Here is a 21932-nt window from a genome sequence, read left to right as displayed (position 1 = left end):
TCAGATGAGAATACATTGTTTTGTTTTGCTTGGTTTCTTCGGTAGAAAGCATTGTCCAAATGTAAAAGTCTGATGATGGTAGAGACGATGATAGCTTGGGATTTAGGGTACCACGAAGTGTAAAAGAACACAGTATTCAGTCCTGACTAGACCACATTACAAGTTATTACAAGTTACCACCTCCAGCTGTCACACCACCGCCCTCAGCTTCATGATGACATTCCTCTCAATAACCAAAGGGAGAGAGAAGCAGGCAGAAAGGAGACAAAAATTAATATCAGTCCTGATTAGGCTTTCTCAATCTCTATTGTTATTAATAATCGCTATTATTATTATATCATTCTTGATCTAAAGGGTCTTTACAAATTTTTTTTAAGAGAAAAATGCAAGTTAAATACCCAGCTACAGTCCAGCTCTCATGGCAAACAGGACCATATTCTTTCCTCTAAAGATAGCAAACTACTTATTCAGATATATTTACTTTACAAAACAGGGCATGGGATTCTATAAACAGAAAAATCTTATTTATATTTAAATTACAGAGAAAACGACTAGAAGAAAATACTTAAATTATTGTCTCTCTGCATTTTGTAAATTTCTACACTACATATATATACAAATTTTAACCAAAAAAGTGAGTTAAGTATTCTCAAATAGATGCCCTTCTTAGTAAGCTAAGTGACAAGACAGCGCTATGACAGTGAGCCGATTTTCAAAGGATTATGAAAGAATATTGATTTTCAAAATTGCAGAGATTGAAAAAAAAATGCCCAGTCCTGGGACAATGAGACTGAATTATTAGGTGGGGCTTTTTTGTGACTTTATGTTCCCAGGTTTAGCTCTTTTCAAACATTTGGTCCAAAGATCATTGATCTGCTCTAGTTTTACAAAGCTCATTTTAATTAAGAGTTTCTAATAAAAGAATTATGTCTCTTGCTAAGTCAGGCCTTGGTAAGCTTGGAATAAAATATGTTATAAATATTTCATAGTGCACTGGTGCAGTTACGTGCAATGCAGGGTTTTCAAAATTCAAGTGCATATCATCAAGATCTGTTGCTGCTTTATAGGTAAAACTAACGGGTTCGATTAAAAACATGCTGAAAATTAATACAGTAGTACTGTTTTATTATGCATCTACTGAACTTTATTTTTAGAATCACTTTTAGCAACGCTCTATTAAGTACTTTTTAAAAATTCTAAATCTTTCTCCCCTGGCTTTCACAGAACTGATTCACAGTGGAGAGGTGAAAGCATTACACAGCAAAAAAATCAGCAAGCTATGTTAAAACTGAAAGCTAAATTTTCCCCACAACACATGAAATTTCCAGATATAGAATTTTAAAACTGATTAACATTTGGAATAAAATAAAGACTAAATGTTTTAAGTTTTGTAAATACTTCAGTTAACTTCATAATAACAGTAACTGAAAAATAGAAGGCAATATTCAAAGAATAAAATATTTGGCAAGGGGAACACCATTTCAGTGGCTTAATGACAGAAAAGGAACACTGTGGTCCAGATGGATTTGTTTTGATTAAAGACAATAGGGACATATATGTACATCCCAATTTCCCTGACAAGAAACAGCCTTTCTCGCCTGAGGATATTTTTATTTTACTTTCAACTTTTGACAACAAAAACAAAAGTGAACGCTGCTTTTAAAGTTTGACATCCAGAGGATCAAGTAGAAATATGTAATATAGCTTCCTTTTTCTTATGTTCCTGCTTCCGCAGACTAAGTCCCTAGCTTCCTACATCAACAACCCATTAAATGATTAGCAGAGGACAGGTTATAAATAGTTATTATGACTTCTAGAACCAGATCCCAGGCAAAAGGACTAGGTTCAAGACACAATAGGTTGAAAGAAAGTACAGATCATCTCATCTTGGATGGATTCAGCCTACCAATTTGACAGTGACGTCGTCCATCTGGAGTATCTTACTTGCTATTAGGTTCCTACATCCCATCCTCCTTGCATTTTTTTATATCCAAAAATACTATTTAAAAGAAGAAATGTGAGGAAATAGGGAAAGATGGGAGAAAATGCTCAACTCCTTATCTTTTTTTTTTTATTTTATGACCCAATAAATATACCCCCTTTGCAAACAATACTTTCCATTAGATGACACCCTAAAAAATTTGACAGTGGTTATCTCTTAGCTACAAAGTTAACATTTGCACTTTCCCTACTGAAGGAACATATAGATTGAAGCATGCCTTGTATTTCTCTATTAAGTGATTCAAAACAGACTGTAGCTTATGAAATAACAGTTCAGAGATAATTTCATTTAAAATGTCTTACATCTAAATCATATGAGTAACTTTTCTATTTAGAATAAATTACAAAAGTATTGTAGTCAAACTTAATTCCATGAATGCAGTGTGGTTAATCCAGGTGAGTTGCCATGATTGTTTTCTCTCTTTCTAATATTTCAAGAAGATTTCATAGCCTTAGTATCGTTAAGGTTTAAAAAGTGCAAAAGCATTTCTTTCTGTGAAAACTATTAAGGTGGCAAATGTTCTTCAAAACTATGAGATAAAAAGGGAAAATATCTGTTATAGCTTTTTTAAAAAAGTGTTTATACTAAATTTACTGATGGGTATAACCTTCAAATCACCTTTAGGAAGAGTAAAGTGAAAGAGTTTAATATAAAAGAAAACGTTTTGCTAAATGTGAAACTGGATCCATCATTTTTTAAGCCATGGGAACTGTTTTTTCTTAATAAAGCAACTGTTTTAATTCTTTGCATTATCCTGTAGTGCCCAGATTGAACAATATATCATGTGACATTGAAGTTACAATTTTAAGCTATAGGCACTAGATGTAGCCTGAGTAACTGACTCTTATTTTATTTGTACGCAACACTTTTCTCCTTCTGTAACCAGCTGGAAGCTGAACAATTTCTGAGCTACTTTAGATACAAGGCAAAACTGGGTAATTGTGAAGTTAGACATGTGTTTCCTTGTAAATGTCTCTCTGCAGAGTCATCTCATTTCCAAAGCCCTAAAGAAAACTAACAGTAGAAGCCTGCCGGTTAACCATGTACTCTCATTGCAAAGTTTGCAGTGAATGTGCATCACGAAATTGCCAAAGAGTTTAATATATTTCAATAAAAGCAGAAAGTAATAAGCAACAAAGGCAAAATTACTGCATACTTAGCATTTGGCCTTATCTAGATGGTATCCTGCTGAGTCCAGCCTGACATCCGCAGTACTTTACAGAAGGTAGGGAGTTTTCTTTCTCTTTTTATCTATATAAAACCAGAAAATCCTGTTTTTACAGTATTCACAAGCCAATACCCTCATTCCATCATCGTCTCTCTCAACAACTCAAGACATGGATGGGCTCTGCTTGCCTAAGGTCTCTCAGCAAACTAGAACATCCTTCTCCTACATGGCCTACGATGCTGCAGTTTCATATTAATAAACCAAAGTAACTCCCAAAATTAGCACCTCCTATTTAAAACATTATTTATATTTTAATACAAATGGGCCAATGGAGCTGATAAAAATAAAAAAGTAAAACCTCTAGAAACCCACCCCTTTCTTGATTACTTACTGATGAGTATGATCCTGTCTTTTAACAAAACAGTGACTTGAGAAAACATGCTGTGAAAAGAAGCCATTTCAGGCTGGAGTCCCTACTTTTTATAACCAGTAGTTTCTTCTCACCCATAGCAAGCATTTCACATTCAGTCACTTGTACCTGTGGCCCCAGCGCTGTTGTTAGTTCTGCAATCTCTTCTTCACTTTGTCTTGTAGTATTCTGAAATTTTTTAACCTGAATTACCCCCAAAGCACTACACAAAATAAAGAGACATTCTAATAGTTATTAAGAGTACACCAGACAGCAAGAAGTCTGTGTAGAGTCCTTGTTTGCATAAACACATTTAATGATATAGAAAATCTATTCCAAATAAATCATTAAAATCTAAAGGGAAAAATATATTACATTTTAAATGGAGGGAAAACATCTGGTTTTATTCAAGGTTGTGGTGAATCTGTTTGGCAACTTTTAAATCAATTTAAAGTTAATTCAGATGTCTTTTCAATCACTGCAGTTACATATAGGGAATACTGAACCGAAAGATGACAAGGCAATTGTTTGTGTCCAAACTTTTCAAAAACTATATTTCCCTGGACTTTTCATCCCAATAGATTTCAAATTCTCCTTTCCAAGGAGTATTTGACCTTCACATTTCAGGTCCTGTATCTCTTCATTTCCTATAAAATCATACGTTAGAAAACTCAAACTGGGCTGCAAGTACATATTTCTGTTAACTGACTTTAATGAATTTTGGTTGTTTTCAAAATCTGCAATCTGTTCATTGTGCCAGCCCTGCATTGCAGAGAAGTCTTAGCCTGCGATTCCAGCTTCGCTCCTGCAAAGAGAGTCACTACAGGCAGGTTTAAATTGTATTTGCTCGGAGAGAAGAGGGGGAAGGGAACCCCCTACCCCCTGCCAACCTGACAGGCCAGGCTGGGTGACAAGCCCCCGGGAGGCTGCACCTCCCGCTCGCCGACCTGGGCGCTGTCCTTGGTGCTGCCGGCGCCATAGCAAGCACAAGCGCCTTACCTTCTGCCCCTGCGGAAGCTGCGGACGTCCCCCAAACGTTAAAAACGCCATATCCCACTTTTTATACAAAGAACTACCCTGGCCTGTTCTCTTTGTCCCCTTCCCGAAGCCTTCAGGCAGACGGTTCCTCAAAGTCTTTTTTTTCTTTTCTTTTTGTCTTCTAGATCCAGCTCCTTGGCTCTCATCTCCAGCTGCTTTAAGACAGGAGTGGGGGAAGGGGAGGGAAGCAAGAAAAGATGAGGGTGGGGTAGAGGAGAAGAGGGAATGCAGGGGGAGGGGAAGCAGGAGACGGAGAGAAGGAAAGGTTGGAAGAAAAGGGTCCGCGAGGAAGGGGCTGAGAGAAGGGCAGGGTGAAGCGAACTAAACGCCAGAGCAGGAAGGAGAAGAGGGGCCAAAAAAGAAGGGGATGGGATTAAGCACAGAAGATGGGTAAAGAAAAAAGTATCAGGGAAAGGGCAAAAGAAGAGAAAGCCTTGAGGATAAGAGGGTAGAGGGCTAAAGAACAAGGAGACCAGGGGGTCGGGGAAGCGCTGCCCGAACGGTGGGACAGTGACGGGCAAAGAAAGGGCGCTGGCGATATTCGCACCAAGGGTGCGAAACGCAATCGGGAGGTGAGAAATGGAGAGAAGGCGAATGCCCGGCGACAAGTGGCCTGGGACTGAAAGGGAACCTGGGGGAGGGGCTGGGCCCAGGGCAGCAAAGTCTGGGTTCCCATGCGACCTGGGCCCACGTGGAGCGGGCGCTGAATCACCGCTCAGCCGCCCCCCTCCCCTCCTCCCCGACCGGTGCCCGCAGTCCCCGCCTCCTCGGCCGCCGCCTCCACGGGGCGGGGCCCTGGCCCGGGACCAGCGCCGCGGCTATAAATGGGCTGCGGCGAGGCCGGCAGAACGCTGTGACAGCCACACGCCCCAAGGCCTCCAAGATGAGCTACACGTTGGACTCGCTGGGCAACCCGTCCGCCTACCGGCGGGTAACCGAGACCCGCTCGAGCTTCAGCCGCGTCAGCGGCTCCCCGTCCAGCGGCTTCCGCTCGCAGTCGTGGTCCCGCGGCTCACCTAGCACCGTGTCCTCCTCCTACAAGCGCAGCATGCTCGCCCCGCGCCTCGCCTACAGCTCCGCCATGCTCAGCTCCGCGGAGAGCAGCCTTGACTTCAGCCAGTCCTCGTCCCTGCTCAACGGCGGCTCCGGACCCGGCGGCGACTACAAGCTGTCCCGCTCCAACGAGAAGGAGCAGCTGCAGGGGCTGAACGACCGCTTCGCCGGCTACATAGAGAAGGTGCACTACCTGGAGCAGCAGAATAAGGAGATTGAGGCGGAGATCCAGGCGCTGCGGCAGAAGCAGGCCTCGCACGCCCAGCTGGGCGACGCGTACGACCAGGAGATCCGCGAGCTGCGCGCCACGCTGGAGATGGTGAACCACGAGAAGGCTCAGGTGCAGCTGGACTCGGACCACCTGGAGGAAGACATCCACCGGCTCAAGGAGCGCTTCGAGGAAGAGGCGCGGCTGCGCGACGACACTGAGGCGGCCATCCGCGCGCTGCGCAAAGACATCGAGGAGGCGTCGCTGGTCAAGGTGGAGCTGGACAAGAAGGTGCAGTCGCTGCAGGATGAGGTGGCCTTCCTGCGGAGCAACCACGAGGAGGAGGTGGCCGACCTTCTGGCCCAGATCCAGGCATCGCACATCACGGTGGAGCGCAAAGACTACCTGAAGACAGACATCTCTACGGCGCTGAAGGAAATCCGCTCCCAGCTCGAATGCCACTCCGACCAGAATATGCACCAGGCCGAAGAGTGGTTCAAATGCCGCTACGCCAAGCTCACCGAGGCGGCAGAGCAGAACAAGGAGGCCATCCGCTCCGCCAAGGAAGAGATCGCCGAGTACCGGCGCCAGTTGCAGTCCAAGAGCATCGAGCTAGAGTCGGTGCGCGGCACCAAGGAGTCCCTGGAGCGGCAGCTCAGCGACATCGAGGAGCGCCACAACCACGACCTCAGCAGCTACCAGGTAGGAACCGCGGCTGCGCGGCCAGCCTGCGCCAGCGCCAGCGCCGCGCGCCCCCGACACTTGGGCGCGTGCCCAGGAGCCCTCTCCGCCGCGCTCCCTGGCGGCCGCTCGCTAGAGCGCGCGCGCCGCAGACTTAGGGTAGTTGCGGATCAGCATCCTCGCCACTCTCATCTTCCACACTCCGCCCCCACCCACCTGCCCCGGCTGCTTAAGGGTCTTGACCTTTTTCAAAAACGTGCTTCTTTTCCAGTTCTAATTTTGCACGCTTGCACGTTTAAAGCAGGAGGGATAAATTCGGTAGTGGATAAACCAGCAACTTTAGGATAGCTTATGCAGAAACCCGTGTATTCTCTACTTTTCCGGCAGTGATCGGAAGAGCTCTCAAAATTGGCTGCAGCCCAAAGGGCTCAGATGGGAATGGCCAGGTCAGCCATGGAGTTTCCCCATGCATGTTTGTGTCCTGTTGAGACGTGTTCTAAGTCCACTGATCTCCGTGCGTGATGTGCCCAGGAAGTGTCCTATTGTCTTATTGATGTTGTATGTTCCTTGAGAATCCCTTAGATTTAAAAGAAAAGGGGTGGGGAGGGGGGCGGGAGTCGGGTGTCAGCGAGGTTTGCGGAAGCGGAGGGAGATGGGAGGAGGCGAGAGGGAAGGGGTAGCAAGTGGTTTGCGAAGGAAGTTGCTGTTTGCAAGGATGAGTCTAGGGAGACTCTCTGTGTCTGTTTCAGGACACCATCCAGCAGCTGGAAAATGAGCTTCGGGGCACAAAGTGGGAAATGGCTCGTCATTTGCGCGAATACCAGGACCTCCTCAACGTCAAGATGGCTCTGGATATAGAAATCGCTGCATACAGGTACGGTGCTCACTACGTGCGTATCCGGAACACTAACCACCATGCAGAGGCTGTTCGGGCAGAGCTTTCACCACTAAAGTTAAAGCAGGCAGGGTACAGGCATCAACTCAGAGTCTGGTTTTCTTGCTTACTTAGAAAGAAATTATTCTAAAGAATTGCAAGTGTAGTTTTCTCTCTTTTTATGCAGCTTTAAAAGAATGAATACTAGTAGAAGCAAAAGGTTTTTGAATTAGACGAACGAGGTGCAGATTAATCTCAATGCATATGCTTAAACTTTTTATGGAAAAATGTTTTCAAATGCTGGAAGCATGAACAGAGTTTTGGTTTCTAATATTTCATCTAGTGGTTTCAGCTTTTCAAATTTAAAATGTCAAGGACAAACACCAGGACATTCTATTTCTCTGTTTCTCTGTTATACAGCTTACTATTGCCATCATCTGGCTGAGAATAGATATAGAATGATATATTAGAATATAGATATAGTTATTTTATATATGTAGATAATTTATATGTATTATATTTTATGCTAGACTATAGTATAAATTATATCTATATCATGTATAATATTAATCTAGATCTATAGATACATATATGTGCATATGCATGTAAATCTAGATATATAGACACAAATGTGTATGATCTTTTTATAGATAGAGAGATACGTTATAGGTCTATTAATTTATGTGACCTTGCTGTTGACTAAGCGCAAAGGACAAAATCGTTGATTAAAAATGTTCTACTATCAGCTGGGCGCGGTGGCTCAAGCATGTAATCCCAGCACTTTGGGAGGCCGAGACGGGCGGATCACGAGGTCAGGAGATCGAGACCATCCTGGCTAACACAGTGAAACCCCGTTTCTACTAAAAAATATTTAAAAAAAAAAAAAAACTAGCCGGGCGTGGTGGCCGGTGCCTATAGTCCCAGCTACTCGGGAGGCTGAGGCAGGAGAATGGCATAAACCCAGGAGGCGGAGCTTGCAGTGAGCTGAGATCAGGCCACTGCACTCCAGTCTGGGCCACAGAGCAAGACTCCGTCTCAAAAAAAAAAAAAAAGAAAAAAGAAAAAAACATAAAAATTTTCTACTACCAGTAAGGTAGTTATAACAAGAATAAATTGCATTTACAGAGCTATCTCTCTTTTCAGGAAAGCTGAATAACTACATTAAATAGACAATTTATGGTAAAAATTATCGACCAATTTATAACTTGATACACCCATATTAACACCTGGTTAAGTTCTGAAATATGCTTAACAGCAAGATTTTTATGAAAGTTATATTTGCTTTAAAAATAGTACATATCCTGAAAATCTAAATGTTTAGGAAAGTGACTACTCTCAGAAAGGCTATTTGGCTTTGGAGTTTGGGGGGGTTTTGTTTGTGGCTTTTGTGTTTTGTTTTCGTTTTGTTTTTTCCTATTTGGCCACTAACAAGTTTTTCAGCATATTCTTGTTGGACCTAATGGATCTCTACTGCAGGGCCAAGACTTAGTAGCTGGGTGTGGTTAGTGGACTATTGGGCAAGGTTAGTCATTGTAGGGGGCAGTCCAGGAGAACCTTCCTCTGTCACTGAGTATGATGTAATACGCAAGTAAGTGATAGCAGGTATTATACTGAATTGATAGAATATTTTACTTATGTAATTCTATTTCTTCAAAGGTAGCTACTACAATACCCAGAATGTAATGAAGCTCAGAAGGCCCAGTGAAATTTTTACTATGTCTTATGTTCTTTGATTTTCTCCTTAGAAAACTCCTGGAGGGTGAAGAGACCAGATTTAGCACATTTGCAGGAAGCATCACTGGGCCACTGTACACACACCGACAGCCCTCAGTTACAATATCCAGTAAGATTCAGAAAACCAAGGTGGAAGCTCCCAAGCTCAAGGTCCAACACAAATTTGTCGAGGAAATCATAGAGGAAACCAAAGTGGAGGATGAGAAGTCAGAAATGGAAGAGGCCCTGACAGCCATTACAGAGGAATTGGCCGTTTCCATGAAGGAAGAGAAGGAAGAAGCAGCAGAAGAAAAGGAAGAGAAGCCAGAAGCTGAAGAAGAAGAAGTAGCTGCCAAAAAGTCTCCAGTGAAAGCAACTGCACCTGAAGTTAAAGAAGAAGAAGAGGGGGAAAAGGAGGAAGAAGAAGGCCAGGAGGAAGAAGAGGAAGAAGAAGATGAGGGAGCTAAGTCAGACCAAGCCGAAGAGGGAGGATCTGAGAAGGAAGGCTCTAGTGAAAAAGAGGAAGGTGAGCAGGAAGAAGGAGAAACAGAGGCTGAAGGTGAAGCAGAGGAAGCCGAAGCTAAAGAGGAAAAGAAAGTGGAGGAAAAGCGTGAGGAAGTGGCTACCAAGGAGGAGCTGGTGGCAGATGTCAAGGTGGAAAAGCCAGAAAAAGCCAAGTCTCCTGTGCCAAAATCACCAGTGGAAGAGAAAGCCAAGTCTCCTGTGACAAAATCACCAGTGGAAGAGAAAGCCAAGTCTCCTGTGACAAAATCACCAGTGGAAGAGAAAGCCAAGTCTCCTGTGACAAAATCACCAGTGGAAGAAGCAAAGCCAAAAGCAGAAGTAGGGAAAGGTGAACAGAAAGAGGAAGAAGAGAAGGAAGTCAAGGAAGCTCCCAAGGAAGAGAAGGTAGAGAAAAAGGAAGAGAAACCAAAGGATGTGCCAGAGAAGAAGAAAGCTGAGTCCCCAGTAAAGGAGGAAGCTGTGGAGGAGGTGGTCACCATCACCAAATCGGTAAAGGTGCACTTGGAGAAAGAGACCAAAGAAGAGGGGAAGCCACTGCAGCAGGAGAAAGAGAAGGAGAAAGTGGGAGGAGAGGGAGGGAGTGAGGAAGAAGGGAGTGATAAAGGTGCCAAGGGATCCAGGAAGGAAGACATAGCTGTCAATGGGGAGGTAGAAGGAAAAGAGGAGGTAGAGCAGGAGACCAAGGAAAAAGGCAGTGGGAGGGAAGAGGAGAAAGGCGTTGTCACCAATGGCCTAGACTTGAGCCCGGCAGATGAAAAGAAGGGGGGAGATAAAAGTGAGGAGAAAGTGGTAGTGACCAAAACGGTAGAAAAAATCACCAGTGAGGGGGGAGATGGTGCTACCAAATATATCACTAAATCTGTAACCGTCACTCAAAAGGTTGAAGAGCATGAAGAGACCTTTGAGGAGAAACTAGTGTCTACTAAAAAGGTAGAAAAAGTCACTTCACACGCCATAGTAAAGGAAGTCACCCAGAGTGACTAAGATTTGAGTCCACTACAAAAGGTTAAGCCATATGACAATTTCAAAATGCATGTGATTGGCAGCTTCAAAACAGAACGGGTTCTCCCATGGGGGCTCCAGACATTGTATTTTACTTTGTGCAATATGAGGGGACTGCATGCAAGCTCAGGGTGCTCCCTCCTCAGTCTTTGGGGGATTCAAATGCATGATATTGTATGTACCTGGGAAATTTGCCAATTTCCTAAGCTGTTGGAAGGGGGTCACTTAAGGGGGGATGTCTTGAGATGTATTATGCAAAGTACCAACTGAGCCAAAAACAATTAATGAAACACAGAACTCTCTTAGCCTTAAGAAAGCTATATATGAATAATTATGTTTACCTCACTGGTGCGTTTAAAATGGACTTTTGTTCATGGGAGAACCTTGTTGACATGCACAGTTTGCAATCTTATGTTGATCGATGTTAAACGTCACAGCAGTACTTGCTCAATAAAGGTCATATTGGAAACATAGTCAATTGCTGAGTTTTATGTCATTTCTGTTTTTTAAATTTTTATTTATTTTTATTTAGAGATGGGGTCTTGCTATGTTGGCCAGGTTGGTCTTGAACTCTTGGCCTCAAGTAGTCCTCCTGCCTCAGTCACCCAAAGTGCTAGGATTATAGGCATGAACCACCATGCCCAGCCTGTTATGCCATTTCAAAGTGAGATCTCCACTACCTGAAGCTTTCTTGCCCTAAAATAGATTTTTGGGGGGAATCATAAGTAAACTGCACTTCTTATTGCTATTTCCCTGAGAGTGATTACTTGGAAAACGTAATTGCTGAAGATATTTTCAGGTGTCAACATCTTCACTGAGCTCGGTCTTCATCCCAAAATTTTAAAATCATATTTTTGAAATAAAAATAAAAGCATCAGATACAAATAGGAATCCGGTGGGATAGAAATCTTCAGTGTTTCTATCCTAAAATAGAACTCAGAGAACCTCTAGTTAAGAGGACCAATGAAGGAGGGGTTCATCACTTGTGCCTTGGAGTTGGGACAGAGACAGAGGAGCTCATGGCATTTATGATGATGTGTCCAGAGGGGACAGGACTGACATCACTAACACTCCTACCCGGAACTATCCAGCCTCAGAAGCATGCCTCCTGCGCAAACACACACACGTACACATTGTCTGCATCACTAACACTCCTACCCAGAACCTATCCAGCCTCAGAAAGCATGCCTCTGTGCCAGCACACACACGTATTACATTGTCTGCATCATAATGTTGATTTGGCGCTTGATTTGCTTGACAGAGATTTATACCTTTAGTATTTTACTAATTGGGGAAAATAATATAGAAAATAAATAAAATACCCTACTTGAGAAAACAAAAATGAGATTCTGTGACATAGGCCATAAGTGTTTTTTAAAAAAAGACATGATCTTGGCCAAGGAAACACTATCATTCCCTTTTCAAAACTTGTTTCAGGCCTTGAAGACCATTAATATATTAATTAGCACATTATCTTGTCCAAGTCCATGTTTTCTCATTAATAGGATCAGCTCAATAATACAATCCTTGATAGTATTTTCAATGACTTTTTCAAGATAACTCTAATTTTAATGCCTAAACATATCCAGGAAGCTAATTGTTAATGGCAGTTTTTATTGTGTTTCCAATCATTAACCATTTGCTAATCCTCACAATTTTAGTTATATCTGAGTATCATCTGTACAATTACGTATTCAGATTTCTTTCTTTAAAACAATTTACATTTTATGTTAAGATGTTAATTTTTCTGAAGCAAAAATATCCATGACACACAAAGTGGAACAGGATTATTTACATATGATCAGCAAAAAACAAAAACAAAAACAAAACAAAACAAAACAAAAAAAAACCTGATCTAGTGATACAGAACTTAAAAATAAAAAAGAGTGTATTGGAAGGATACAGGGTAACTCCTAGAGGGAAAACATCAGCAGAGGAGGCAGGTGCTGGGAGAGAGGAGCTCGGACAGCCCCAGGGACAGAGGTCGCAGGAATCATCACGCAGTCACAGGGTGATTAAACTGAAAACTCAGTGACACTTCATTGGAATTCCAGGAACACAGCATCACCTATTTGCCACACACCTTCGCCAGCAAAGAGGAGCACCTTGATTGATAGTCCCACCCAAACTGACTCCAATGACAGAACAGCAACTCTTCACAGTAAGTCTGGGAGCTGTTATCAGAAGTACGAATAGAGGCTAGAGTTATATGATGTGATCTATGTGAATTTTTTAAATGCCCAGTAAATATACAATCATTAGTATAAAAATACTCATTGGTACCTAAAATCATCTCACTTACCAGAACTGGACCCTGAGGCTTAGAAGACTTTTTTTTTTTTTTTGGTTGTATATATTGTTTTAAAATGACAGGATCAATCAGCAAAACTGTCCAACACAAGCCCCAGAAACTTAACTCTTCAGCTCTAACTTTGTTTTCAACCACTTTGTTTTCTTTCCTAAGAAGGTAAGACATTCAGTAATATTGCTACATATTCCATAAAACAAAATCACGATTTTGTACTCTTTAAAGATGGCAGAATACCTCTGGCTATAGTGGCACAGGCCAATAGTCACAGCTGCTCCAGAGGCTGAGACATGAGGATCACTCAAGTCCAGGAGTTCGAGTCCAACCCTGGCAACATAGGGGGAGTCCATCTCTAAAATAAATAAATAAATAAATAAATAAATAAACAGAACAACATACCTTTGATAACCCATGCAAGTATTTCTAAGTCAATCAATTGCCTGGTTGATTCATTAATTCAATAAATGCATATTGAGGACTAGAGCCTGGAGATACAATGGTCTTCTCCTGTAAAATTACTTATTTTGTTGTCACTGCCAGCCATTACACTATTATTGACAGAGAAAGCAATTTGAAATTCATGTTTCCAAATATGTTCAGTGACAGGGAGAACTACATTTAAACTAAGCACAAATCTCCAAGAGTTTAGGATATAAGAGTACCTTTCCTCTGACGACAGTCAGTCTCTGGGCACATTAAGCCATTGAAAAGCAGAATTTCTACCTTGCCAGTAGACTGTCTTTGAGACACTATTTTATTTTAAATATTGTGAGGATTATCAAAGTTCATTTATTCTCAATCTTCAAACATATAAGAACAGAGTTTTTTAAAAGAAAAATCTTCCTCTGGGTCACACACTAGTAGATGATAGAACTGGGATTTAACTCAGTTAGTAAAGGTCCAGAGTATGTACTTTTTTTTTTTTTTTTTTTTTTTTTTTTTTTTTTTTTTTTTTTTTTTTTTTTTTTGACAGGCTTTCACTCTGTCACCCAGACTGGAGTTCAGGGGCATGATTATGATCATGGTTCACTGCAGCCTGGAGCATCTGGACTCAGGTGATCCTCCCACCTCAGCCTCCTGAGTAGCTGGGACTACAGGTACATGCCACCATGCCCAGCTAACTATTTTTGTGGTTTTTTGTAGATATAAGTTTTGTGACATTGCCCAGGCTGGTCTCAAACCCCTGGACTCAAGCAATCTGCCCACTTCAGCCTCCCAAAGTGCTGGGGTTACAGATGTGAACCACCCTGCCAGCCCAAAGCATATAGTCTTAACCCCTGTCCTATAGTAATCCTCAAATCCATCCATGGCAGCCATCTCCAGTTATAAGGATGTTAAGCTAGGGTCATTTATTTCTTTTAAAATTGAAAAAAAGAAAACAGAGGAATACTATAAATCATTCATTTAATATACTTGCATATCTCTTTACATTTAAAAAAAGATACAATTTCACTTCTCTATGGCACTGTGTTTGCATCATGAGGAAAAGAATAAATACTCAAATGCAAAATAAGTGGTGATTCCTTCTATCACAACAGCTTGCAAGTGTCAAACATTTTTCTCATAGTAACTTTCATGTTCAATAGACAGAGTTATTTCTAGTGCATTTCCTTCTATTGCCAGTCAGTGCAGACAGAAACAGTATTAAAACATTAGGATATTCATTTCCACAACAAATGGGTTGGTTGTTCCAGTTTGGAACAAGTTATCTTTTTCCTAGTGTTTTATATAATTTGCCGAAAGGGAACGAGGAGCTATTTTTAAGTGAATTATTCTATTAGATCTGCAGAAAATTTGTCTATTTTTAGGGCTCCTCAACCCTTAGAGCTTGGCAAAAGTAATAGTTTAGCGTTCAAATCCCGGGCTGTAGATAGCAAAATTGTGTGTCTTGGGTCCATTATATTTACCCTCTAAGCCTCCACCTCCTTACTGTAAAACAGGGCTGCCGAAGTAATGGGGTGTTACCTATGAAAATGCTCCACACTGTAACAGGGCTGCAGGGCTTTAGGCATTTGGTAGCCAATCAAAACCATTTATTAAAGATGATGAATTTTAAATTGGATCACAGCTATAGGTACAGAATTTTTAATTCAAAGAGACGAAATTAATTGGTACCTTAATTTTCTTATATATAATTTCAATACAGATTGCAAAGATTAATTTACCAAAATAAGTACACAACATGAATATAAATATACTCACGTGCACAGATATTTCTTCATCACTGTACACATAATTTCATTACCCATATAGAGAATTTGGGTGGAAATTCACTGCATTTTTCTTTGCATTAATCTATATAGGCTGCTTAGACACCCAAGAATCCATCTACATAATCACAGGGCTTAAAGTTTCTTGACCATCATGTAATCTTGATTACATGATGGCTCACACATGTAATCCCAGCACTTTGGGAGGCCAAGGTGGGCAGATCACCTGAAGTCAGGAGTCTGAGACCAGCCTGGCCATTATGGTGAAACCCTGTCTCTACTAAAAATACAAAAATTAGCCTGGTGTAGTGGCGGGCACCTGTAATTCCAGCCACTTGGGAGGCTGAGGACGGAGAATTGCTTGAACCTGGGAGGCAGAGGTTGCAGTGAGCTGAGATTGTGCCACTCCACTCCAGCCTAGGCAACAGAGTAAGACTCTACAGCACAAAAACAAACAAAAAGAGTTTATTGATGCAAATGATTTAAAAGCATATTGAGAGTAAGAGAGAGAAATATTTTTGTGCCAGGCCTCTGAAGACAGGATGAAATCCCCAGATCCATGCTGACTGTGCTCAACACCATACTGCAGGGCTTTCAGGATTCTCTTTGACTTCTTATTGGAGGTATTTTGAAAAGTTACCACATAATATCTTCAATAAGGTATTCATTTTAGGTAATGCTCCTTAAATCATTCCCTAACTCTAATTAGCATTCTTATCTTAGAAGAGAACAGAGTTGAAAAAAAAAATAACAGCTGACTACATAAAAAGGCTTTTCTTTTTTAAGTTTATGAAAAGCATAATCATTCTAAAGCACTAAGTAGGAAGGACCACTTACATAGGCCCATGCTATAGTCTTGTTTTGTGTGTGGGTGGGTGAGGTGAGTAGGGGGTGGAGAGCAGAGAATCAAGGGCCCCAAAATTTGAGTGACAACATTGTGTCCAGAAGGCAAACACCAGGAATTTTTGATTCTGCCTTGAGATCACAAGATCACAAGTCAGGGGCCAACTTCAAGTATCATAGGTTCTACTTTTGGTGTTCTCACATTCCTAAGAGAGTAAGCCCTGACAACCGAAACAGATAAAGATTGAAAAGGGCTCCTTTTCCCACTGGTTCTCAGATTTCAAATAAATTTCGGTGAGGAGGGTAAAATTACTGGTTTGCATTAGGGCTTTGGAATATGCTTAATTGTAATTGCTCATCATCTCTTCTAGAAAATCACAGATTAGTTGAAACCACAGAGTATAGCACAAAGAGCCTTCTTTGCCCTGGGATCTGGAAGGCTGGGCCCTCCATATAAGTCATAACACCTCCACATCTCCTATTTTAACTTGGAAAATTCAAGTGTATGTTGAATTCTGTGATGATTCTTTTATATCTTCCTCGATTCATATGTCAAAAACTTACTCTTATCCAAAAAGAGTAATTCAGCCTAAGGAGAATTTGCACTAAAATACTGTGTGCGCCTGTAATCCCAGCACTTTGGGAGGCCAAGGCAGGCGGATTACGAGGTCAGGAGATCAAGACCATCCTGGCTAACACGGTGAAACATCGTCTCTACAAAAAAATTAGCCGGGTATGGTAGTAGGCGCCTGCAGTCCCAGCTACCCAGGAGGCTGAGGCAGGAGAATGGTGTGAACTCGGGAGGCGGAGCTTACAGTGAGCCGAGATCGAGATCATGCCATTGCACTCCAGCCTGGGCAACAGAGCAAGACTCCATCTAAAAAAAAAAACTGTGTGCTAATATTTGCAAGAACAAAAAGTTAAAAGTTACTAACTTTTGGAGGAGGAACAAGTGGCTCAGCACATTGGCAGTGTGAGGCAAGAGGAGATCGCTTGAGCCCAGCAGTTTGAGACCGGCCTGGGCAATACAGGGAGACCTGGTCTTTATAAAAAATAAAAAGAAAAGTAAATTAGCCAGACATGGTGCCATGTACCTGCGTCCCAGCTATTCAGGAGACTGAGATGAGAGAGCTGCTTGAGCCTGGCCTGGGAGGTCGAGGCTGCTGTGAGGCGTGACTGGACCACTGCACTCCAGCCTGGGTGACAGAGCAAGACCCTGTCTCTTAAAAAAAAAAAAAAAAAAAGTCATTGACTTATCTATGTAAGTATATAATATATGAATATCAGAAAGAGAAATAGAAAACTGATCTCCCTCTTCCCTAGATTTCTTTTTAACCATGGCTGCCTAGTTGCTTCTGAACTGGATTTCTCAGTAGCCCCAAATAAAATTATAAATATAAGATACAGAATAACAATGTCTGACAAATAGTAGGTATTTAATAAATGGTAAATTTTCATTGCCACTATTAATATTTATTTTAAAAGTAATAATTAAAATAGTCATGTATATTAATTACCATATCAATAAGAGATACACACAAAAATTCAACCTGTAGCAAATCTTCAAGAAGTAGAAGAGTAGATAGATACCTTCGCACCAAACTTTACTTACTATATGCTACTCAGAATCATAAAATCCTAAAGGCTGAATTAGCTGATAATATTTAACCCACCCTTCTTATGCCTAAAAGGCAGCTGCCTAACATATAATTGAATATCTACAGTGACAGGGGAGTTACTTTGCTGCAAGCCATCCAAACAGAAAACTTGGACTGTTGGCAAAACCTTCTTTACATTGTTCTAATCTCTGATCCCCTGTATCGTTCACCCACTGAGTCATATAAATCCCACTTCCCTTTTCCCCAGAATGGACTTTCAGAGAGATGAAGGTGGTATAGTGTGGATATTTGTCCCCTCCAAATCTCATGGTAGGAGGTGTTTGGGTCATGGGGGTGGAACTCTCATGAATAACCTGGCACTGTCCTTGCCATAGTGAGTGAGTTCTCATGAGATCTGGTTGTTTAAAAGTGTGTGGCAACTCCCACCTCACTCTCTTGCTCAAGAACTCTCATGCAATATGTTGGCTCCCCATTGCTTTCCACCATGATTGCAAGCTTCCTGAAACCTCAGCAGAAGCAGATGCCAGCCCAAATGCTGCTTATACAGCCTACAGAACCATTAGCCAATTAAACCATATTTCTTCATAAATTGCCTAGCCTCGGATATTCCTTTAGAGTAACGCAAATGGACTAAAACAGAAGGCCATGCCCAAATCCAAACAGTTCATAACAGTAATGACCATTGTTGAATTTACTACCTACCAGGTAGTCTTCTAAGCACATTACCTGTAATAAATCCATGATTTCTGACAACAAACATACATGCAGGTATTATTTTATCACCATTTTTTGTGGAAGTTTGGGCATAATAAAACCAGGCATTTTTTTAATATCAAACCCATGACTTTTCTACTTCATACTTTAATAGACAAAACAGCAAACATATATAACTATATCTGTTCACCCTTGGAATGCCTTCTACCTGTTGAGCCAAACCTGTCTCAAGTAGTCCCCATTCTCCAGTTTTTCATTTATGTCAAAATTAACTGATTTGGGGAAAGTGTTACTTTAAAACTTGTTGCTAGATAGATGGCAGGAACTTAAAACTCAACAATGAGTTATCCTAGGTTACCGTCTAGGTTTCACTAATCTGTGCCTGGATATATAACAATATTTTGTGGTGTCTTCTTCACAAAATAAAATATATTAAAATTCTGATTGGTGCATGAGCTATTTCATGTCTCTATTTTTCCATTTCTCAGATTCTTAAGTAGGCAATTACCTAACAAATAAATTTTTCTTCTAGTAGTTACTCACCTATAACACATAACCAGTTTCATAGGGAACAGCAACATGTATCTGCCTATTACCTTTGATCAACACTTAGTTCTTCAGCGAGGGCAACTAAGGAAGTATTTAGGTTGGATTAAAGTGATTAAGCATCGAGTGAAATTATTTCTATGCATCAGCAATTAGACAGGCTTGGACAGTTCTCATAAAGAATGCCTTGAATGTCACATGTTAGAAATTTGGACAAATTTGTATGGCACTTTCACATCCCACATGCTGTCATCTGTTACTATCATAGTTTGAGATTAAATTTCCTCTGCTGGGTATTATTGATCATGAAGCTTAATAATTACCATATTCCTGGGAAAGCAGTTGACCATGTCCACCCACTGAGTTCATTCCCTTGGCATATTCGAATGAACATTACCATTAGAAGGAAATCATGTGTCCATGACATTTGGAGAGCTAATGCTGATCTCCATTCTTCATCAACCACCCATTAAATATGCCATAAATGATTCTAAAGTAACACTTTCTCATTGGCAATTAGCAAACTGCTTTGCCAATTCTTTGTAAGGAATTTGCTTACAGGATTTGCTCGAGAAAACACATGAATTTCAAAATCCCCATCAAGACATATGAAAAAGTAAGGCCAAGGAAGGACAAGTGAATTAAGTCACCCAAAGTACATGCTTCCTCCTCAAATTTGCTGGACAGAAGTGTTAGGGGAAAAGGAGCACAGGAGAGCCAGGGTGCCATCATTTTAAAAGCAACTCCATCTTAAAACTAGCAAGGGATATTCCTCACCTGTCGCAACCCATGGTCATAAGATCTTTATGGCTAAGGAAGCAGTTTAGTCATGCCCGCAAGGACAAACTCCTGTGACAGCAGAATGTCCAGATGTAGCAATATTGATGGCAGCAGTGAACCATCTGCCATCACGCTGGCCACTGCAGGGAGAGCACGGGAGGAGGCAGACGGCACCCTCCCCCTAGCAGTCTCTGCCCTGGGGCCACTGAGATGGGGCCAAGTCAGGTCATGCGCCTGGTGAGGGGGAGCTTTCCAGGTGCAACTGCAGCCACCCAAGTCAGAGCTGCAACCCCAGCACCCCTATGCTCTTGGGAGCCAGGAGCACACAGGAACCTCATCCCCCACCCTGCATAGGTGCAGCCACCCAAACCAAGGCTGCAGACCCAGGCATCCCTGCACTCTTACCCCTGCAGGCTTGGAGGTGCCTGCTCCTGCTGCCTAGCCTCTCCTTGGCACCCACTTCGATTTCAGAGCAGAGCTGGGGCCAAACCTGGGTGCTGCCACAGCCTGGCTGGGTATGCACATGCTTAGGGAAGTATTGATATGCCAGCCTCCTGCCATCTTGACCCCTCCAGACTTTGGGTGCTGATCAGCTGAGGACATGAGAGGGGAAGCTGAGGGGAACTGAGGGCAGCTAGGTGCTGCCCCACACATGCCCCTTGGTGCAATGGATGGCTGTGGGAGGCAGACAGGCTCCTGGGTGGAAGTAGGTAGGTCCCCAGTGAAGCCCCACCTTCAGGCTGGGACAGGCCTGAAGCCTGGGGACTGGGCTGCCAATGCTGCTGAAGGGAGGGGGAACTCATGGTGCTTTTTCCTAGGCCCACCCATGTCGGTCCATGGACCAATCAGCATGCACTTCCCCCCTCTGACGCCATAAAAGCCCCAGGCTCAGCCAGAGCAGAGCAGAGGACAGGAGGACCAGCTGCAGTGATGAGTTACCCTCTCCAGGGCCTCCTCTCTTCTGAGAGCTGCAGAGCAAACAGGACAACCTACCTGCAGAGAGGAGCCACCCACTCCAGGGCCTCCTTTCTGCTGAGAGCTGAACACCAAACAAGATGACCTGCCTATGGACAGGAGCTATCCCCTACATGTCTCCTCTGAGCTGTTTTAGCACTCAATAAAGCTTCTCTTGGTCTTGCTCACCCTCCACTTGTAGGCATACCTCATTCTTCCTGTACACAAGATAAGAACTCAGGCAAAGGTGCCACCAGCCACAGAGGTTTCTGGCCAGAAAAGTGATACACTAAAGATCCTATAACTTTAAAGATAAAGTTATATGATACACTATCACACAACAGTGTGTGCTTTCATGATAGCTATCATCATGCTTTGATCCACTTACTCACTAAAATGCAGAGAAAAACTTTAAGTCAGCAAACTATTAATGTTGTCATGCTCTCAGTCCACCTGCACACAGACATAATTTACGGTTACATAGATAAGATCCCTATATAAGGAAAGTTTAAAACAAAGATGGCATATCCCTCCTCTTGCTTTCTGAGGATGCCCTACTCTGTTACTGAGCAGCTTACAATAAACTCTGTCTTCTCACTGCGCTTAAGGACTTGCCTTTAATTCCTTTCTGCATGAGATCCAATAACCCCCTATTGGGGTCTGGATCGGAACCCCTTTTTCTGGCAACAAATGTAAGCAAGATCTTTCTGGGGAGAAATAAAATATTTGTCAAAGAATGAGAATAGTTAATAACGTTAAAGACATGTACCTTGCCCATATTAACAGCCTATAACTCCATGTGTTATCAGAAAATAAAAACATATATATTCACTGCCAAGCTAATATATATTTCAGAGCTTGGCATGCCATATCATGATATCATTCAAGATGCTGTCAAGGAACAACAATGTCCACATTCCATCAGTACAATATCCCTACCCCTCTTGCTGTCCAGGACAGCAGGGCCACTAACTGGAATGCTCTGTCCACACACAGACCCCCAAACTCCAGCCTGTCATTACAAAGGATGGGTCTAAAATGTCACATTTAGAACCACTGAAAACTTTAAACTTTTCCCCATTTCCATCCCTCTTAGTGCCATTAATCAAACAGCCTCTTTCATGTTATTTACTTGGCTGTTCCTCAAATCTCTGCAGACAACCAAAACAATCTAGAAAGTACAGTGTAGCTTTTAAGAACACAGATTTTGATGTCCAGTTAGATGTTGGTTCAAGTTCCAGTTTTAAACTTCCTAGTGGACTTAGCATGTTAGGGGCCAGTCAAG

General features: G+C 42.1%; 1 protein-coding gene across 1 annotated transcript; it reads left to right on the top strand.

Moving 5' to 3' along the window:
* The first annotated feature begins 697 nt into the window (after positions 1-697).
* On the top strand, positions 698-11147 carry NEFM (neurofilament medium chain). The gene is made up of 3 exons (XM_017885568.1): positions 698-6580; positions 7309-7433; positions 9179-11147. Exons 1-3 carry the CDS (start codon positions 5501-5503, stop codon positions 10653-10655), a joined length of 2682 nt encoding a protein of 893 aa, XP_017741057.1. The 5' UTR covers positions 698-5500; the 3' UTR covers positions 10656-11147.
* Positions 11148-21932: the final 10785 nt, after the last annotated feature.

The sequence above is a fragment of the Rhinopithecus bieti genome, unplaced genomic scaffold (assembly GCF_001698545.2).
Source record: "Rhinopithecus bieti isolate Rb0 unplaced genomic scaffold, ASM169854v2 scaffold_315, whole genome shotgun sequence".
Taxonomy (NCBI): Eukaryota; Metazoa; Chordata; class Mammalia; order Primates; family Cercopithecidae; genus Rhinopithecus; species Rhinopithecus bieti.
This window is presented reverse-complemented; position numbering and strand designations above follow the sequence as displayed.